Here is a 17,669-nt window from a genome sequence, read left to right as displayed (position 1 = left end):
AAGAGTTTCTCTGTATAGCCCTGGCTGTCCTAGAACTCACTCTGTAGACCAGGCTGGCCTCAAAATCAGAGATCCACGTGCTTCTGCCTCCAGTGCTGGGATAGAAGGCATGCATCACCACACCCAGCTGATCTTTTATTTTTTTTTAAGGTGCCCACTTTTTTGAAGGCACATGCTACTTGTAGGTGAAGTATGATGTTAGGGTGGCATCAAACTACTCCTGGGGGTAGGGGTTGGAGTGGGGCGACATGAAGTGTATGACTGAGCCGGGCTGAGCTGCTGGGACACTGTGGAGCAGGTGGGCAGGGAATGACCACTTTTCTTACTACTTTCATGCTTCGTATTTTCCATTAAATCTCAATATATTTTGTTATTTTAAAAATAGCCAGGGGTTGGGGATTTAGCTCAGTGGTAGAGTGCTTGGCTAGCAAGCACAAGGCCCTGGGTTCGGTTCCCATCTCTGAAAAAAAAAATAGCCATGTTAGCTCAGATACACATTTTTTTTCAATGACAAATTTCCATTCTTCCCCTCTTTAATATACGGTTTCTCTGTGTAGCACTGGCTGCCCTAAAACTCACTCTATTTTTTTTTTTTTTTTGGTTCTTTTTTTTCGGAGCTGGGGACCGAACCCAGGGCCTTGCGCTTCCTAGGCAAGCGCTCTACCACTGAGCTAAATCCCCAACCCCTTAAAACTCACTCTATAGACCAAGCTGGCTTCAAACTTAAGAGAACCACCAGCCTTTGTCTCCCAGATCTTGGGATAAGGCTATATGCTACCACCACGGCCGGTGATCATTCTCATTATTATACACTGTGAAAGCTGATCTCCTGGAGATGTGGTCACTGTCTGTCATCTCAGAAATGGCCACACAGAGCCAGAAAGCTTACATCTCAACCTCTGATAAGCAAGTACATGACCTTGAGGAAGAGGTTCTGAAGCCAAGTACAAATGAGTAAGAACAAGACTGTTAGGAGTTAAGAACTGCCCCCTCCAAGTGCAGGAGCTCGTCTCAGAGCACAGCAGGCTTCCTCACCATGCAGCTGCAGAAAGAGGCTCAGCTCTCAACAGCACTAGCTTCACCCTTGGCATGGCTGTGTGCTAACTTACTCCTTCCAACAACCTCAAGTGTAGAAATATTTACTGAGGAAGAAGCTTGACCTAGGATGAGTTTAGAATCAAGAGCTGGCCTAGGCTTCTTCACAGATCTTTTAGTCATCTCCTTTAAATACTACAGACTCTTGCTGATTTTGTCACTAAATCTTGTCAGAATTCCGAACCACTAGCAGCACTGGCCCACTAGGGGGCATCTGGAGATTCAGACAAGGACTGCACCTTAAAGAGGGAGGAAGGAGCAGGTGCCAGGGAGCATGAGACCCTCTATACTATTCACCCAGGAAACACCACAGCACCTGTAAATCTGGTGTTAGCTGACACCCTCATCCTCCCAGAATATTCCTCAATCTCTGTCCACTGGGACATCTGGCACCTGCTATATCACAGCAACAGATCGTACACTAGAGGCTTCTGCTCATACCCACATAACTCTTGCTACTAGACAGCAGGAACCTGGCATCTTCATCTCTACCCTGGGACCTGACAGGATTTCTACATAACACTCATGGTTTGCCATGGATCGTGCACGGGCTGGGAACTGTTTGGCTGGAATGGCACAGGCAAAGGCACTGAGTAACCAGGGAGGTATAGAGAAGCTGGGCCAGGTGAAAATGAAACAGCTAAGGTGACAGGACCACAGAGGGGCAGACACTGATCTTCAGCAGAACTGGAGAGTTCCGGGAATAGAAAACTCAGACGGGCCAGACAGGTGAGCAGCTCACTCACCCTGATTGCTGAGTGGCCGAGAAAAGAGGTGACTGACTGATCCAAGGCTACAGAGAAAGTACTGGCAGTGTTGAGTGGGTCTTTCCACAGTTTGTCAAAACACAATCCCTAAGACACTGAGCATTAAAAGACTTCTTGAAGATAGGCATTTATAAGTTGTTGAAAATGAGTTTATTGTATAACCTACAATCTCACTGATGGTTCCACCTTGGCTCCTTCTAGAAGAGGTCTTTGGCTTACCATGCAGACCAGCCTGTTCTCCTGGACTTCCTTCTCAGAGCTGACCTCTGTAGGATCGTCTCCTCCTGCAATCCTCTCCCCAATGGCCCCACTGAGCCGCATCACCTCCACATGCAGCCGGCCTGCCACCTGAAGGAGGAAGCAGAGCAAACATGGCTGCTGGGCTGACTCAACTCCTTCTCCCTGCCAGGACCTGCCTCCCTTGACAAAGCCAGAGGGTAACGATGTGTGAGACACTAAAGGGTGAGTTTCTAACAACTGCTTTGCAATCTAAGTAAACCAGGAAAGGGTGCCCATGAGACAAATACTTATCACTAGTCAGACTGGTTAAAAAACAAAGGTATTAACAACGAGTGTCCTGTCAGCACCCCTCACTGTCCTGAACTGTCTGCCGGCTGAGGCAGTGAGAGCCAACCTCTCCCTTCTGGTTGATGATCGGCACAGCATATTGTAACTTCACATCATAAAACAGGGTCTCCAGGAAGACATTGGCCACACCGATGAGACTATGATTTTCCTGCTCATCATAGAATGGGTCAGCACGCTTGAAGTAGGATCGGGAAACCTAAAAGAGATACACAAACATACAAATTCAGAAGAAAAAAAGAATCTCATAAAATAAATTCATTTGGTCAACAACTTTTACCATTGTATCCTGATTTGATTTTATTTTTTGGAGACTGGGTCTCACTGCATGGCCTTGGTGTAGAAATCACTACACAGACCACAGTTGTCTTGAATTCATGGAGATTCTCCTGCCTCAGTGACTAAAAAGAACCAGCTGAGAGCACTAACCTCTTCACTGATCTTTTAGGCAAGATGATCCTACTCAGTTGCTAAATGCACTACTGCAAATTAGGTCAGCAACAGCAGCAACTGAACTTCTTTGGCATTCACTTTTATACCTATCTCTAAGTCAAAGTAGGAGAGGAATACTGAAGAAAATTATGAATTTATGCAAAAGTATATCTAACCATAAAAAGCCATTTCTATTGATGATACTATAAAGATGAATGAATTTTTTTAAAAAGCTAATGAGGAAAGCAAGTCCATGTGGAAACAGGACCAGCAGAATAGAAAACACTGGTACAGGTAGCAGGCTGGGGCAGTGCACCCCCATAATCCCACCCAGGAGGCTGAGGCAGGAAGAGCACGACTTCAAAAGCAAGCTGGGCTACAGAGAGACCTTGTCCCAAAAGAAACCTGTGGGAATAAACAACAACAAAATACATGGGCTGTGTTTCTGTTTTAAGCATGTACAACTACATGACTATGACTGACCCGAACAAGGAAACCTGACAACAAAGGCGCCAGCAGCAGCACAGAGCTGGGGCACTTTGGGATCACAATGCCTTCGGAGACCTTCCTAGCAGTGCAAACACCAGGTGCTCTGATGAATGTGAACCCATCCACTGCTGAGCAATGCCTGCAGTGTGCTGAGAAGGCCTGGTCCCTGCCTCAAAGAGAACCCCAGAACAACCAGAGACAGATGCACTCGCTAACAGATGGATGGGGGGATTCTGCTAGAATCCAAAGAGAAACGAGGAGATACAAACAAAACTATGCATGACCAACTATTAAACTACTAACTTAGCTCAACAACTTAAGCATTAAAATAAATTTTACTTTAAAACCAGAACAACAATCTTGGAAAATCATTTGATGTCCCCGGAGCAGGGCAGATTCACTGTGGTGTGGCTCCTTCTCAGACTACCAGAGAAGGGAGTCTTCAGCAGCTTACCGGGCTGTCTTCTTCACATTCTTTCCACTCCTGGTAGAGGTCTCTCATATCCAAAAGCCTGTTTTCCAGCTTTTCCAAAGACCAAATCTGCTTCCCTTTCCCTTTTCTTCTCACCTGGATGGCAGGTTCACTGAGGAGAGAGCCTCGCTGCGGACAGGAGATGTCGACAAGGCAAAATTAGCTTTGATAGTTATAAAACTTTTTCCTTTTTCTTTCTTTTGAAACAGGATCTCATGAAGCCCAGGCTAGCCTCAATCTCCTGATCCTCCTCTGTTCTTTGCTCTACTTCCTAAAGGCTGGGATTACAGGAGTGGCCATCACCCCAAACTAACAAACTTATTTCCAAAAGTATGGAGGTTTATTTTACTATGCATTCATTCTCATTCTCTCTCTCTCTCTCTCTCTCTCTCTCTCTCTCTCTCTCTCTCTCTGTGTGTGTGTGCGTGCGTGCGCGAGTGTGCGTGCGCAAGCACTTGTGTGCGTGCGTGTGCACACACATATAAAGGTCAAAGGTCATCGTGCAGGAACTGGCTGGTCTTCTCCTTCCAACATGTGGATCCTGGGGAACAAACTCAGATTGTCAAACTCAGTGGCAGGCACCTTTGACCGAGCCATCCCCAAACTGGTGATTTTTTTTTTTCATTTGTTTAAATGAATAGGTAGAGCACTTGCCTAGCAAGCGCAAGGCCCTGGGTTCGGTCTCCAGCTCCAAAAAAAAAAAAAAAAAAGAAAGAAAGTAAACTTTGGGTTGGAGAGATGGATCAGTGGTTAAGAGCACTGATTGCTCTTCCAGAGGTCCTGAGTTCAATTCCCAGCACCCACAAGGCAGCTTACAATCTGATGCCTTTTTCTGGTCTGCAGGCACACAAAGCACCTGAGTACATAAGAAAATGAATCTTAAAAAAAAAAAAGTAAATTTTCAAGAGTAGCCACCTGGAATATCTTCAAGAGTAAATTATCTAGGGTGCCCCAGTCACTCATCTGAGGGCAAAACATGTCATAAGTTTCCTACTTCAAATGCCTAAAAGAATAGACAATCAGACAGAGCCAGGACAACACTGCGTACGTACTCAGTGCCACTGCCGCACTCTTTTGAGACCAGGGATGTTTCCAGTGTGGGAAATAACGTAATACTTCGCTCAGGAGGCTGAGGCAGGAGGACGTGGAGTTCAAGGCCAGCCTAAACTATTATAAATTATAATTCAAAAATACAAGAAAGGTGTGGTAGCTCATACCTGTACTCCCAGAACAAGGATTGCCTTGAATTTGAGGCCTTGTCTCAAATAACAACAAAAAGCAGGTATGAAGGATAGGTCCAAGGGGAGCAGGAGTGCATGCCTAGCAGCTAATAGACACACACAAGTATGTACACACGCAGACACATACAACTCAGAAAACAGAAGGAAATAGCTTTCCACTAATCCAGTCACGAGGACAGAGCCCAGAACAGCCTCTGGGATGGCATCCCTGTTGTGTAGAGGATGGATACCTCACCTTCCTATTGGCATCCAGACTGGAGGCTGGAATCTGGAGGGTAACTTTATACTCGGTTCTCTTATCCAGCTCCTCTGCGATGTAACTAGCTTCCCGTACCAGCAGGTTGGCCTTTACAATCTGCTCCCTCAGCCTCATCAAGCTGTTATTCAATGTTGCTTCTCTTTAAGATAAAATAAAATCAGGACTGGTAGAGGCAGGTAGCAATAATACACAAAACAGCATATGAAGACCATGGTCACAATCAGCTCATTCAAATTCTCTTCTGAAGATAGGAACAGGGTACTGACACCGCCCCATGCACACACTGGTCTCTGGATCACGTCATAAGCACAGCACTCCTTGCATACAAGCTGTCCATGGGTAGGTTCAGAGCTCTGCAAAGTCAACTACATATGAAACACAAAGCATCCTGATCAATTCCAGATCCTCACTGGTCTGGAGACTCAGTAGGACTGACTCTGTCAGTCTCCAGCAGACAAGGATGACATCCATATGCAGATCGGAGTAACAGGAAGTTAGTACTACACCCTCGAACGGTGCGGCATTTAGTGCCATGCTAATTAGGCCATACGAGATCAAGCTGGTACTCTCCAATCATATTAGCATCATGCTGTACCTACCTCACCTCATCAGTCCAGATATCAACTTTCTTTCTCCCTTTAAAAAGAAAAATCTACCAAACTTCAGAAACTAAAGCATGATACAGTGGTAAAGTATTCTTTATTCAAAGCCAAAGGTCACAGACTGAAAATGGGCAGTATCTAACATGGTATTCTGTTGATGGTTTTCTTGAGACAGGTTCTCTCTATGCAGCCCTGACTGACCTGAAACTTGCCCTGAGACCAGGCTGGTCTTGAACTTGCAGAGATCTGCCTGTCTCAGCCTCCTGAGTGCTGGAATTAGGGACGTGCATCACAAATGCAGATACCATGGGCAGTTTTAAAGAAACTTGCATATACCAGCAATTCCCATCTTTCCAAAAATGAAAATTAAGAGTTGGATTGCAGTGTGGTGGGAGATGGCCTACCTGACTAGCATACGCTAGGCTATGGATTCAATCCTCAGTGCTGTTTAAGAAACACAGAAAAAAAAAAAAAAGACAGAGATAGGCAGCATGTAAGCAGAGACCTACAATCACAGTGCTCAGGGTGCTGAGGCAGGAGGATTCTAAGTTCCTGGCCAGTCTAGGCTACAGAGTGATTTCAAAGTCAACTTTTGTTATTTCAAAATAACAAAAACAAAAAGAAAAGTGAAAGAGGAAAGAGGGGGAGGAGATAAAGGGAAGGGAGGGATGGGAAAGAAGCAAAGGGAGGAGGAGGAAGGGAGGGAGACCCGCAGTAAATCCCAGCTATAACACTCTCAGAAATGTTAGTCTTTGCAAGCATCATCTAGTGTTCCCATCCAGAACCTTTCCGGGTAGGGAGTATAAGAGCTACCCAAATCAGGCCTTCCTGCACACACCTACCTCTCCTCAGCCCACTGTCTCAAGCGCTGCTGGGCACTGGGTGAATGGAAGGAAAGCCGGTCCACACCTCGACAATTCTGCCTCTCCGGAGACAGCCTTCTTCGGAGCTGTTCCAGTTCGTGTTCGTACATGAGCCTCTGGCGCTCGAGAGCAGACCGCTTCTCCTCCTCATGCTGCTGTTCTAGGCTGCTCAATATGGACTGCATTGGGTCTAAACATGTGGGAACAAGAAGCATAATGAATAAGAAAGTATACTTTAGACATCCATCATTCAAACTGCCATAACCCAATACCGTCTGAGGCAATTTCGCTCTCTTACTGCCAGTTACTTGTGTTACATACTTTAGATAGACTTCATACTGTCTGCAGAAAAAAGGGCTAAAGTAAGTTCTGCATGAAACTTAGATTGTGGCAATTGCTCCAGAAATATGAGAAGAAGGCAAATATAACCTAGGAAATTCCACCATGAGGACAAGTTTGCAGTGATGTTGTCCATCATAGCAGAGAATAATGACTGTTCTGCAAATACAATCCATTATAGTAGATTACACAGAGTTCAGAGGTCATCCAGGGAAGGTGTCAGCAGAAACACACTCAGCCTGTGCTCACCATTGCTGCCCAGAGCCTTCATGGTCACCTCCATCTGTGCATACTCAAAGTTGAAGTTGATTTCGCTGGACACCTCACTGGAGGAGTCGCCGTCGGCATCCAGCTGCTCAGAACTGCTGTCATTTTTCAGAGATGCCTCACGCTCCTCGTCCTCTCGCTCTGCTTTCTTTTTCTTTTTTGGCAGATTGAGTCTTGGGGTGAAATAAGAGACACTGCTTTTAAATGAACGAGGATACTTACTCATTCCATGCCTTAGTGGCATTTGCTCTCGGACAAGCAAATGGACCAGCTTCATACTCTAGTAGTAGACATAAGATATCCACGTGTGTACAGTGGATACAGCAGAGTCCACACTTCTGCCAGCTGGGTGATACAGAAAAGCTGAGGACCACTTCAGGATGGAGAACTAGGCATGGTGACAAGTTTCCAAAGACTGTAGAAGTAAAATACCATAATGCACACAAAAGCAATACAGAACTATCTAAGGGGCTTCAAGACCAGTTAGCCAACACTTTAGTATAAAAAGCAAAGAACTGAAAAGCATTCCCCATAAGCATGCACCCATCTAACCTTTCCTATAAATTCAAAACAGCAGCAGCATACAGGTAAGGATCAGCAACAGTTATGAGAAAAGTCCATTTGACAGCTGAAGCACATTGGTCAAGGACAAGAGAAAAGACCAGTCTCTGAATTCTACAGCAGCTAGTCTGCCTAACCATGCAAAACAGCAGCAGCCATGTTGGGAAACAGTGTTGTGGTCATAGGTGAGAACCTTCCTTTGCAGCCTCTCTTGCAGCTACTGGACAGAGTCCACCCAAGGGGACTAGGAGGGAAGATTTCTAGTGCCCTGACAAGAGAACTGTAAGGCTGATGCTACTTCCTTTGTGGCCCTTTTGTCCCTGTGATCTGAATGCTTCTTTCATGGCTGCAGGGGTACAGCTAAGCCACAGGGAAATGCCAAGAAAATGGTAGACCACAGCCATGGCCTTTCTGAGAGGCACAGTTCACTCTAGCAGCCACTTTCCCAAAGACTTCTCATTCTGTCTCAGAATATATGACCCACTTTAAGCCGTCAGTGTCTGATGTGCTGAAACTCACTGAAAACTGAAAGCTGAAAGAAATTACTAACTTCCTTTTGGGAAACTACCTCCTGGCTTTTCTACTACTGCTTTTCAGGCAAAAATAAAAATAGCAGTGTGTATAGACAGATGACTGACAGACGGAGAGAGTGTATCCATCAGGAAAAAAAATGATTAATTGGGGGAGGGGGTGCTCTTACACTGGGAAGAAAAATAAAGCAATGTACAAAAGCTTAGTACTTTCGATGAGGAAACTTGACATTCTAAGCCCTGGGGTTCACATATATGTGAACAGACATGTAAGCTATGCATACAACATAATCAATCATACAACCATGAGCACACACATAATAAATGTCACTTTATGGTGTTCACACTTTAAAATGACTCTTCTAGGGCTGGAGAGATGGCTCAGTGGTTAAGAGCACTGACTGCTTTTCCAGAGGTCCTGAGTTCAATTCCCAGCAACCACATGGTGGCTCATAACCATCTGTAATGGGATGCTGTCTTCTGAAGTGTCTGAAGAGAACTACGGTGTACTAACATATAAATAAAATAAATAAATCTTTAAAAAAAAATGACTCTTCTATTTCAGAACAGGGTCTTCAATGGTTTTCCATTTTCACAGATGTGGGCAATGTCATACCTGAAGAAATGGTTGTTTCCCCATAGTATCCTGTCCCCATGGTGTAGCTGGATAGGGCTGGAGACAGAAGACCCATTGACAAATGTTCTGTGGGGAAAAGAGGACAACATGAATAGGATTACTACACTCTCTGCTTCACTGCTCTAAATTTCCTCAAATAAAACCTGTCTTGGTGAATTTAAATATTTGTAGGTACATCATTATCACGTTCCTCAAATACTGATGACATTAAGCATTATTATTCCAGTTGTCAAAGTTCTACGTATTCACTAATGACACTGTCAGAGATCAATCTCTCTGTTTCTCAAAACTTTGAATACCTTGGACAGTAGCGAGGAGTAAATATGGAGCCATGACAGTAATAATGAAAGACTGAGCAATGAATCAAAGCACAGCCAATCCAGTTGGACAGAGTCAGTCAAGTGGCCAGATTCAAGAAACAGTGGCAGATACCAGGGATGCAGCATGAGACCTACAGGGAATTCTGTCATGGCAGAGACCACCTTCACATCCTTTCAATCAAGACAAGTGGCATCACGTCAGCTGAGCTGTTTAGTTCCATAGCAGACTTTCATTGTAGACATGGTGGGTAGAACAGTAGCATGGAAGGAATTTGGAAGCACAGGAAACAAGTAGCAAACTACGCCTGTGCATATTCCCAGGATACCAGCCCCACGCATCTGTCCTGCCAAGTCACTCCCTGGCTGAGAAGTGGGCTGTCAAGGACAAATTCTTTCACTTGACATGGAAGGACTACCCTTTCTTTCACATGGAGGTCCTCTCCTTTTCCTCCTTCCCTTTTCAAGTGAAACTCAGCTCCACTGAAACTATATTTTTCTGTACACTAAACATGATCAAGTCTACCTCCAGAGAGAAACTGTTTACTGTCTCATCAAGAGACAAGGTCCCACGCTCTCCAGCCTCTCAAGTCTTCGCAATCCTAGTCTATTCTGGATTCCATATCCTCTGCAGAGCCTCCTGAACACTCCAGTGTCTGAGTTTCTTTAAGCTCTGTAAAGCTATAAACCTTGTTTGCTTTCCTGAGGCAGGCTCTCACTATGTAAGCCTTGAGCTCACAATCCTTCTGCCTCAGCTTCCTCAGTATTAGGCAGCACAGCTGACTAAGCTATGCTCTTACCTGGCTTTCTGCCTCCATGATTTCCTATGCACTTCCAGCCACACAAATTCTCGTTTCCACTCAAACCTTGCTCCTGTGTGAATTCTTAAAAACTAAACCCGTTTGCTTCTGTCTGTATGGCCATTCAAAGCACAAGCTGAAATAGAGAGCTGTGATGTGCTAAGCTTAGCACACCTAAGGCTTTATGGTACCATTCTTCAAAAACAATGAGTTAAGAAAGAAACAAAAGGGGGTTGGGGATTTAGCTCAGTGGTAGAGTGCTTGCCTAGCAAGCGCAAGGCCCTGGGTTCGGTCCTCAGCTCTGGAAAAAAAAAAAAAAAAGAAAAGAAAAGAAACAAACAAACAAACAAAAGGTCTGGAGAGATGGCTCAGCAGTTAAGAGCACTGACTGCTCTTCCAGAGGTCCTCAGTTCAAATTCCAGCAACCACATGATGGCTTACAACCATCTGTAATGGGATCTGAGGCCCTCTTCTGGTTTGTCTGAAGACAATGACAGGGGGTCACAACCACCTGCAACTCCAGCTTCACGGAATCTGACACCTCTAACTACCTGCATCCCTATGCATATCTTCATATACATACACATAATACATATGCATAATTAAAGAGTAAATAAATCTTTTTTTAAATGACAACATGGGAGTGGGTGTGAGAATGTGACAGATACTAAGATTAAATAGAAAGGGTGTGGCACATAACAGGGTGACTTCAGTAGGCTGAAAATAAAAGCAGGCCAATATCCTTCAATCCTCCTGCACCTCATGTAATTCACAGTAATTTAAGCATGTTACCTGGTATTCTTCTGAGGAGTCAGCATGACCTGGCCTTCGGGCATGATGTCTATGATACCATGCTCAGGGAGAATGCCCATCCCACAGAGCTGGATGTCCTGAGAATTGGCTGACCCTATCAGCGTGTGCTCCTAAGAAAGAAGCAAAGTTCACTGTGAATACTGTTAAGATCAGCTTCGGTCAGCAGCCTCAGCTACACACTCTGAAAGCAAATGGATGGTGGCCCCCAAAGATCATTACATGAGCTCTAATTCCTTAAAATAAGCAATATCCCTCCTGTTGCTGTCTTACTTAAGCTTAAAATAAAAGTTTATATTCATGTCTGTACATTTGCTATTTGTTACCATCTTGATTCTAAATATTTTACATCATTCTCAGAGTTTAAGCCAAGTTATCAATAATATATCAAAATGTGGTCTGAAAACTACAGTTTCAGAGCTGGCCCTTGTAGGTGGAGAAAGAAGGATCAGGAGTTTGAGGGCTGCCTCAGAGACACAGTGAGTTCAAAGCCAGCTTTGGCTACCTGAGACTCTTTCTGGAGACAGAAAAAGAAACAAAATTATGTGGTCTCAACCAAAATGAGACAACTACAAAGATTAAAAGCTGTTTAAAGAAAGCATCTGGGGCCCAGCAAGATGGCTCACCAGGTAAGGGTGCTTGCTGCCAAGCCTGACAACCTGAGTTCAATCCCCAGAACCAGCACGGCAGAAAGAGCTGACTTCCACAAATTTTCCGCTGATCTCCACATATGTGCCTCATTTCAGAGTCTTTCTTTTTCCTTAAGATTTTTTTTTTTAATTTTCAAGCTTATGTGTGTTTTGCCTACATGTACGTCTGCACCATGGGCAGGCAGAACCTGTGGAGACCAGAGATGACTTCAGATCCTGAGGGCCTGGAGTTGCAGACAGTTGTGAGTTACCATGTGGATACCTGGAATTGAACTTAGGTCCTCTGGAAGAGCAACTAGTGATCTTAACCACTGATTCATCTCTCTAACCCCTCCGTTTCAGCCTTTAGTGTAATATCTTCAGAACTGAACCAGCAACCTAGTCACTGTCACACTGCCCCAGGTTACTTCACCACCTGACACTGAACAGAGCTTCCTGCCCACTTTTCAGCTGGAGCTCACTGTTCTCCCCAGTACATGCTGGGAAACCCTGTCTACCTTCCGTCTCCCAACCCCACCCACACTGAAAACTGAAGAAAGGAATGGCTCCAAATGTTCAGTTCTGCATTCCTGGCAGCCAACGTAATCCTCCGCTCTGATACAGCTAACCTGTCTAAGTGCCTGCCCAGGTGCCAGCTTCTCATCACACCCGGGCACAGTCCTAGTTCCTAGCTTACACGCCTAAGGTCTATAAAGCCTCCTTGCCTTAGCCAGGGTTCAAGACTTCCCTAACCCGGTTCTTTAAGACAGATCAACCTGCCCTGAAGCAGCACCTAATAAACCTGAACTTATCTACTTTTAATCTGGTCTGATCTGGTTTATATTTATGTCACCCAGAGGTGAGGAAAATACCTAATACCCACCATCACAACTAGCATAGAAACTGTACAAGGCAGGATTATCCCGATTTCTATCTGCTCTGAGCCCTCATGGACATAAGCAACCAGTCATTACTGAGTTTCTGTTTTGCAAATGCTATTTTCCTCTTTATTTGAACTGTAACCTATCCAAGACTCTTACAACTGGTACAGCCAACACAAGACACAGTCTGCAGTAGTAACTATAGACAGAGCAAATTACAAGTCAGCAGGAACAGAAGACACTAACTCAAACAGAAAAAAAGTATAATCTAAGTTGTAGAAAAAGAAATTCATTTTCAACAAATACTCTAAGCACCAAATATCAGAAAGGCACTGATCCCTAGAAACACAAGAAACTGTAGAGTCCCAGATAGAATTTATATTATAAAGAACAATCTCAGTCGCTCACTTGAGGCTATAGTGATTTGGAGGGTACACTAGGATCCCAGACACTAACGTCAAAAGGCTCAACTATGCCAACTCCTTAATGTTCAATGTTTAAGTCAACAGTGTGCTCTAAACAACAGCAGAAAGAAGATGAAATTTCCTAAAGACTATCTCCTAGGTTTACACAGGCCGATCCCAGCACTCAGAAGATGAGACAAGAAGATTGTTAAATTCAAGGTCAGTCTGAGACCCAGTTTCAGACACATGCTCCAAACCCCACATACCCCACACACACAAAAGATTATCTAATGAGTACCTAAAGCTACATTAAGATGATACAAGGCAAGCAAATCGGATGAGCTAGTGATGGACTGTGTCTCTATCTGTGTAAGGATTCCAAAAGCTGACAGTATGAGATATAGCAGAATAAAGATGGAGGGGAATGTTGTAGAGGAGAAATTCCTACAACCTGAACACAGGAAGGACATCAGAGATGATGTGGGGAGTCACCTAGAAATAAAGTCATCACATCTGAAGTAGCATCCACAAACTGACTTAAAGTGCAGCCTCCAGATTCCCCCATCCCACATGGTGGCATTTTCTAAAAAAGATCATTCTTGGATTGAGCTCACCCTTCTGAATGTGCCCTGTCATGAGTATGGTCTTGCCATCGGGTGAGCCTGGCACTGCCTCAGACTAGGCCCAAATGGGGCTGACTATTCTGGAAGAGAACCAGCTCCTCCACACAAGGGGCCAGAAATGTTCTGACTCCTCCAAAAGTCCCTTTCCAAACAGCTGCTGCTGATTTACTGAACTTTTAACTTATAGAACAGACATCAACCAGGTTGCTTTTTTATGGGTTATTTTGTTTTGGTTTTCTGTGCACCCTGTAATTGGGACTATATCATCTCTGAAACAGAAGTAATTCCAGACTCTGGGAACCTAGGTCAGTGTGCCTCAGTTTCATTATACTGTGCATATTCCTAAGTCCACAAGCATCCGCAGCCTCTGCTCTAACTCAAGATGCTTGTCTAGGAAAGAGAGAGAGAACATTCCTTGCCTTGCAAACATGAGGACTTGGGTTTGACACTAGAACCCACTTGCAAATGCTAGGTATGCTTGCTATCTAAGTCCTAGGGAGGCAGAGACAGGAGGGCTCCTGAGGCTCACCTTCCAGGCAATCCTGACTAATTGGTGAATGTTAGACTAATGGAATGGTATCTCAAAGGAGGTAGATGTCCTTCATGAGCATCACACCCAAGGCTGCTCCCTGATCTTGACATGCATGCCCACACTACACGCATCTGTTGTGTACATGTGATTAGACAAGAATACAGTATATTAAAAAAATGCTGCCAACACTGTTCAAAAATGCCATGAGAATTGTGAAGACACTATTTCTAATTTTTTTATTTATTTTATGTGTATGAGTAATTTGTCTGCAAGTAAGTCTGAGTCACTTGCGTGCCTGGTACCTTTGGAAACCAGAAGAGGGTACTGGATGTCTCAGAACTGGAGTTACAGACAGTTGGATTTGTTTGTTTTGGTTCTTTGTTTGTTTGTTTGAGATATGGTCTCTCACTATGTAGCTCTGACTGTCTCGGAACTCTCAAGTAGAACAGATCCTCCTGTCTCTGCCTCCCAACTGCTAATATTGAAAGCCTACACCATGGCCACCACATGGGTGCTATGAACCAAACCCAGGATCTTCTGGAAGAGCAGCCAGTGCTCCTAACAACCGAGCCTTCTCTTCAACACAACATAGTATTTTTAATAGGCAAAAATACCATGTGTGGGAGAAAGCAGAATAGAGAATACAGTAGAGCTGTACAGTGTTTGTCTATAAAAATGCATCCAATCTTCCCATGAACCCAGGAAGCTAGTCAGAGGCAACCTCCTCCAGTGTGTAAAGAACCAGCAAGGCCTTGACTCTGCACTAGATCTGCACACATCTGTGTTTGTGTAAAGATGTTATTTAACTCACAGCATTGCCAACATCATGTAAGACACTCAGTAAAAAGGGGACTTATCAAAATGACACTAAGCAATTATTCCAGCATATCCTCAATGAGAAGCAGGAAACTAGCTATGCTGCTTGGTTAGTTTTTTTAGTTAGTTAGTTAGTTAGTTAGTTAGTTTGTTTGTTTGTTTGTTTGTTTTTATTGTCAACTTGAAACAAACTAGAGTCCTTTGGGAAGAGGAAATCTAAACTGAGAAGCAGCCTCCATTAAACTGCCTGGGAGCAAGTCTATGGGGCATGCTCTCGGTTAACGATTGATGTGGAAAGACCAGGCCACCTCTGGGCATCCCGGATGTTTAAGACAACAAGCTGAGAACGCCATGGGAGCAAGCCAGTAAGCAGTGTTCCTCCACAGTCTCTGCTTCCATTTCTGCCCCCAGGTTCCTGCCTGAAGTTTCTGTCCTGGCTTCCTTCATGATGGACTGGAAGCTAACATTAAACCCTTTCCTCACCAAGTTGTTTTGGTCATGTCTTTTATCACAGTAATAGAAAGCAAAAGGCCACTAGCCAATGTGAGTATTCTTAGAAGTAAAATTACATTCTTTACAACTGTCTGCAACAACATCAAAGCCAGCTCTACTTTCTCAGTCACGTTAATCATGTATCTGAGAGGAAGAAACTACACCCGGCATGTACTGACCGGGCTAGACTCTATGTGTAATTAACTCAGGCCCTAGGGCAATGTAAAGCACGCCTACATCTGGGCCGTGCTCAAGGTCCTTCCTGGTTCTTCAGTCTTCTGGGGTTTTCAGATTTCAATGTGTACTATGTTTTGCTTTCTGTTTCACACTCTGATCCTCCCAATGTCAAGATGACCAGCTCTCCTTTTTGTTTTTTTAATAGGTTGCTATTTTAACTGCTAAATTTTTTCCTAAAAGATAATGAAAACCAATTTCCTATTAGGTGTCACTAAGTAAGAATGTTAATTATTTCCTCTTATGTTTAAGAAAGTATTTCTTATAAAATTATATTAAATAATGGTGGGTACAATATTTAACCTGCTGGAAATAATATCGGAATATTCTTTTTATGTAAGTAGTTCAATGACATTACTCAAAGACAGATAACAATAAATGATCCCCAAAACCCAAGACTGCCCTTCACTCCAATTGATGAAATAAAAGCAATTGGTAAGGACCACAGTTCCCCATATCTCCAGCTCTGAGAAGGCCATGCATTCACCTTTAAGTAGTACACCAGGAGTTCATTCAGAGCTGGGTCCGCATTCAAGTTAACCAGGAAGCATTTGTCATCCCCAACTTTGATTCCAGAAGTCTGAAGAGATATGCCAAGGCTCTCAAGCTGCTTCTGCCGCTCCTGCAAACATATCAGAGAACTAGTGATTCCCAGCACAGAGGCAGCAAGACACAGAGGATCTGACTATCCCATGTCTTTACCTGCAAATAAAGCATTCTTGAGAAACATAAAGATAATCATATTTTTCTCTTCTTTCCAAAATGTATAAACAGTTCCAGGTTGCTAGAGTGAAGGTTAGAACACCTCTGTGAAGCTCAAAAGGCCTTTCAAGCCGCCCATGTCTTCTCCTTCACATCTATTACACTCCCTTTTCCTGCCTGTGCCACCATGAGTTACACAGAATTTAATACCTCCCCTCAGGTCACAGCTATAAGTCACTGACCAGGTCCACATCAGTATACATTTAAAACAGAAAAATAAGTTTAAAATTTAAAAATAGTGCTTGGCAAAAATAGACATCTATATCAAACCCCTCCCCACAAGGATCAGGGTCCATCAAGGAAGAAGAGAAACTGTGCCCTTGTCATGGCAGGGCCACTGTAGTCCTGAATTCACTGAAGCTATGGTTGGCTCCATACACAATCAAGCCAGTCGACATTCCAGAATGGAGGTTGTAGGGGTTCAGGAGTCCCTATCCTGAATTAGTGACAGCTGATGGCTGCTGAGGGAAGGAGAGTCAGTTTTCTTAAAAGGGTATAGTTGCCCCAGTGAATGGTCACACATCTACTAGGATGTGAACAACAGAGTTAGGGGGAAGGAGTGGGGAGTGCCTGTGATCAAAATACACTGTATGAGTGTATGAATTCTTAAAAAAATACATAGTTCAGCAGCGGGGTGCACGCATGGGGTCTCAATCTCAATCCCCAGCACAAACCCACTCGTTTCTGCCACGGGAAACAAGCTACTGAAGCTATGAAATCCTACCTTCAGACTGACTGTCTTAGCTGCAGCCCTAGCGGATCTACAGACCCAACACCACCCGAGGCCCAGCCACCTGCCCCAAACACAAACCTGCGCAATCTCCTCGGTTTTCCTTAGTTTCTCCTCCCAGGTCACAGTCATTTCCTGGATGAGTTTCTCAGATTCTTCCAGGCGATCTTTCAGCTCTGGAGATTTCATTGCCTAAAAACAAAATGTTATCTCATGAAATTAACTACTCAGTGCCAGGAAAGAGTAATCAGGTGGCTGAGAAAGGACAAAGGCTGTCACCTGACACTGAGCTCTCCACCTTCCTACAGCAAGGTGGTGGTCCTCACAGTCCACAGCACCTACACTCAGAGGACCTCGGACCTACCGAGTCAAATACAGCACATCCAGGAAGACAACCTTCCTCCAACACTGTGAGGATTTCACTACATTTAAGGAGCTAGATGGTCCCTGCTATTTACAGAGGACTAATGACTTTAATTTCAATAGGTTGTACAGCTAGA

General features: G+C 44.2%; 1 protein-coding gene across 6 annotated transcripts in view; it reads right to left on the bottom strand.

Moving 5' to 3' along the window:
* The window catches only part of Kif13b (kinesin family member 13B), a 157,614-nt gene that overhangs the window by 55,028 nt on the left and 84,917 nt on the right, over positions 1–17,669 (bottom strand). For all 6 annotated transcript variants that reach the window (XM_087585728.1, XM_087585729.1, XM_087585727.1 and 3 more), the window contains 10 exons: positions 17,251–17,361; positions 16,165–16,299; positions 11,049–11,179; positions 9,119–9,205; positions 7,394–7,584; positions 6,785–6,995; positions 5,317–5,479; positions 3,823–3,969; positions 2,497–2,646; positions 2,082–2,210 (listed from right to left, as the gene is read on the bottom strand). In XM_087585728.1, coding sequence (XP_087441854.1) covers positions 2,082–2,210; positions 2,497–2,646; positions 3,823–3,969; positions 5,317–5,479; positions 6,785–6,995; positions 7,394–7,584; positions 9,119–9,205; positions 11,049–11,179; positions 16,165–16,299; positions 17,251–17,361 — 1,455 coding nt within the window. The remainder of the gene's footprint in view (positions 1–2,081; positions 2,211–2,496; positions 2,647–3,822; positions 3,970–5,316; positions 5,480–6,784; positions 6,996–7,393; positions 7,585–9,118; positions 9,206–11,048; positions 11,180–16,164; positions 16,300–17,250; positions 17,362–17,669) is intronic.

The sequence above is a fragment of the Rattus norvegicus genome, chromosome 15 (genome assembly GCF_021556685.1).
Source record: "Rattus norvegicus strain SHRSP/BbbUtx chromosome 15, alternate assembly SHRSP_T2T, whole genome shotgun sequence".
NCBI lineage: Eukaryota > Metazoa > Chordata > Mammalia > Rodentia > Muridae > Rattus > Rattus norvegicus.
This window is presented reverse-complemented; position numbering and strand designations above follow the sequence as displayed.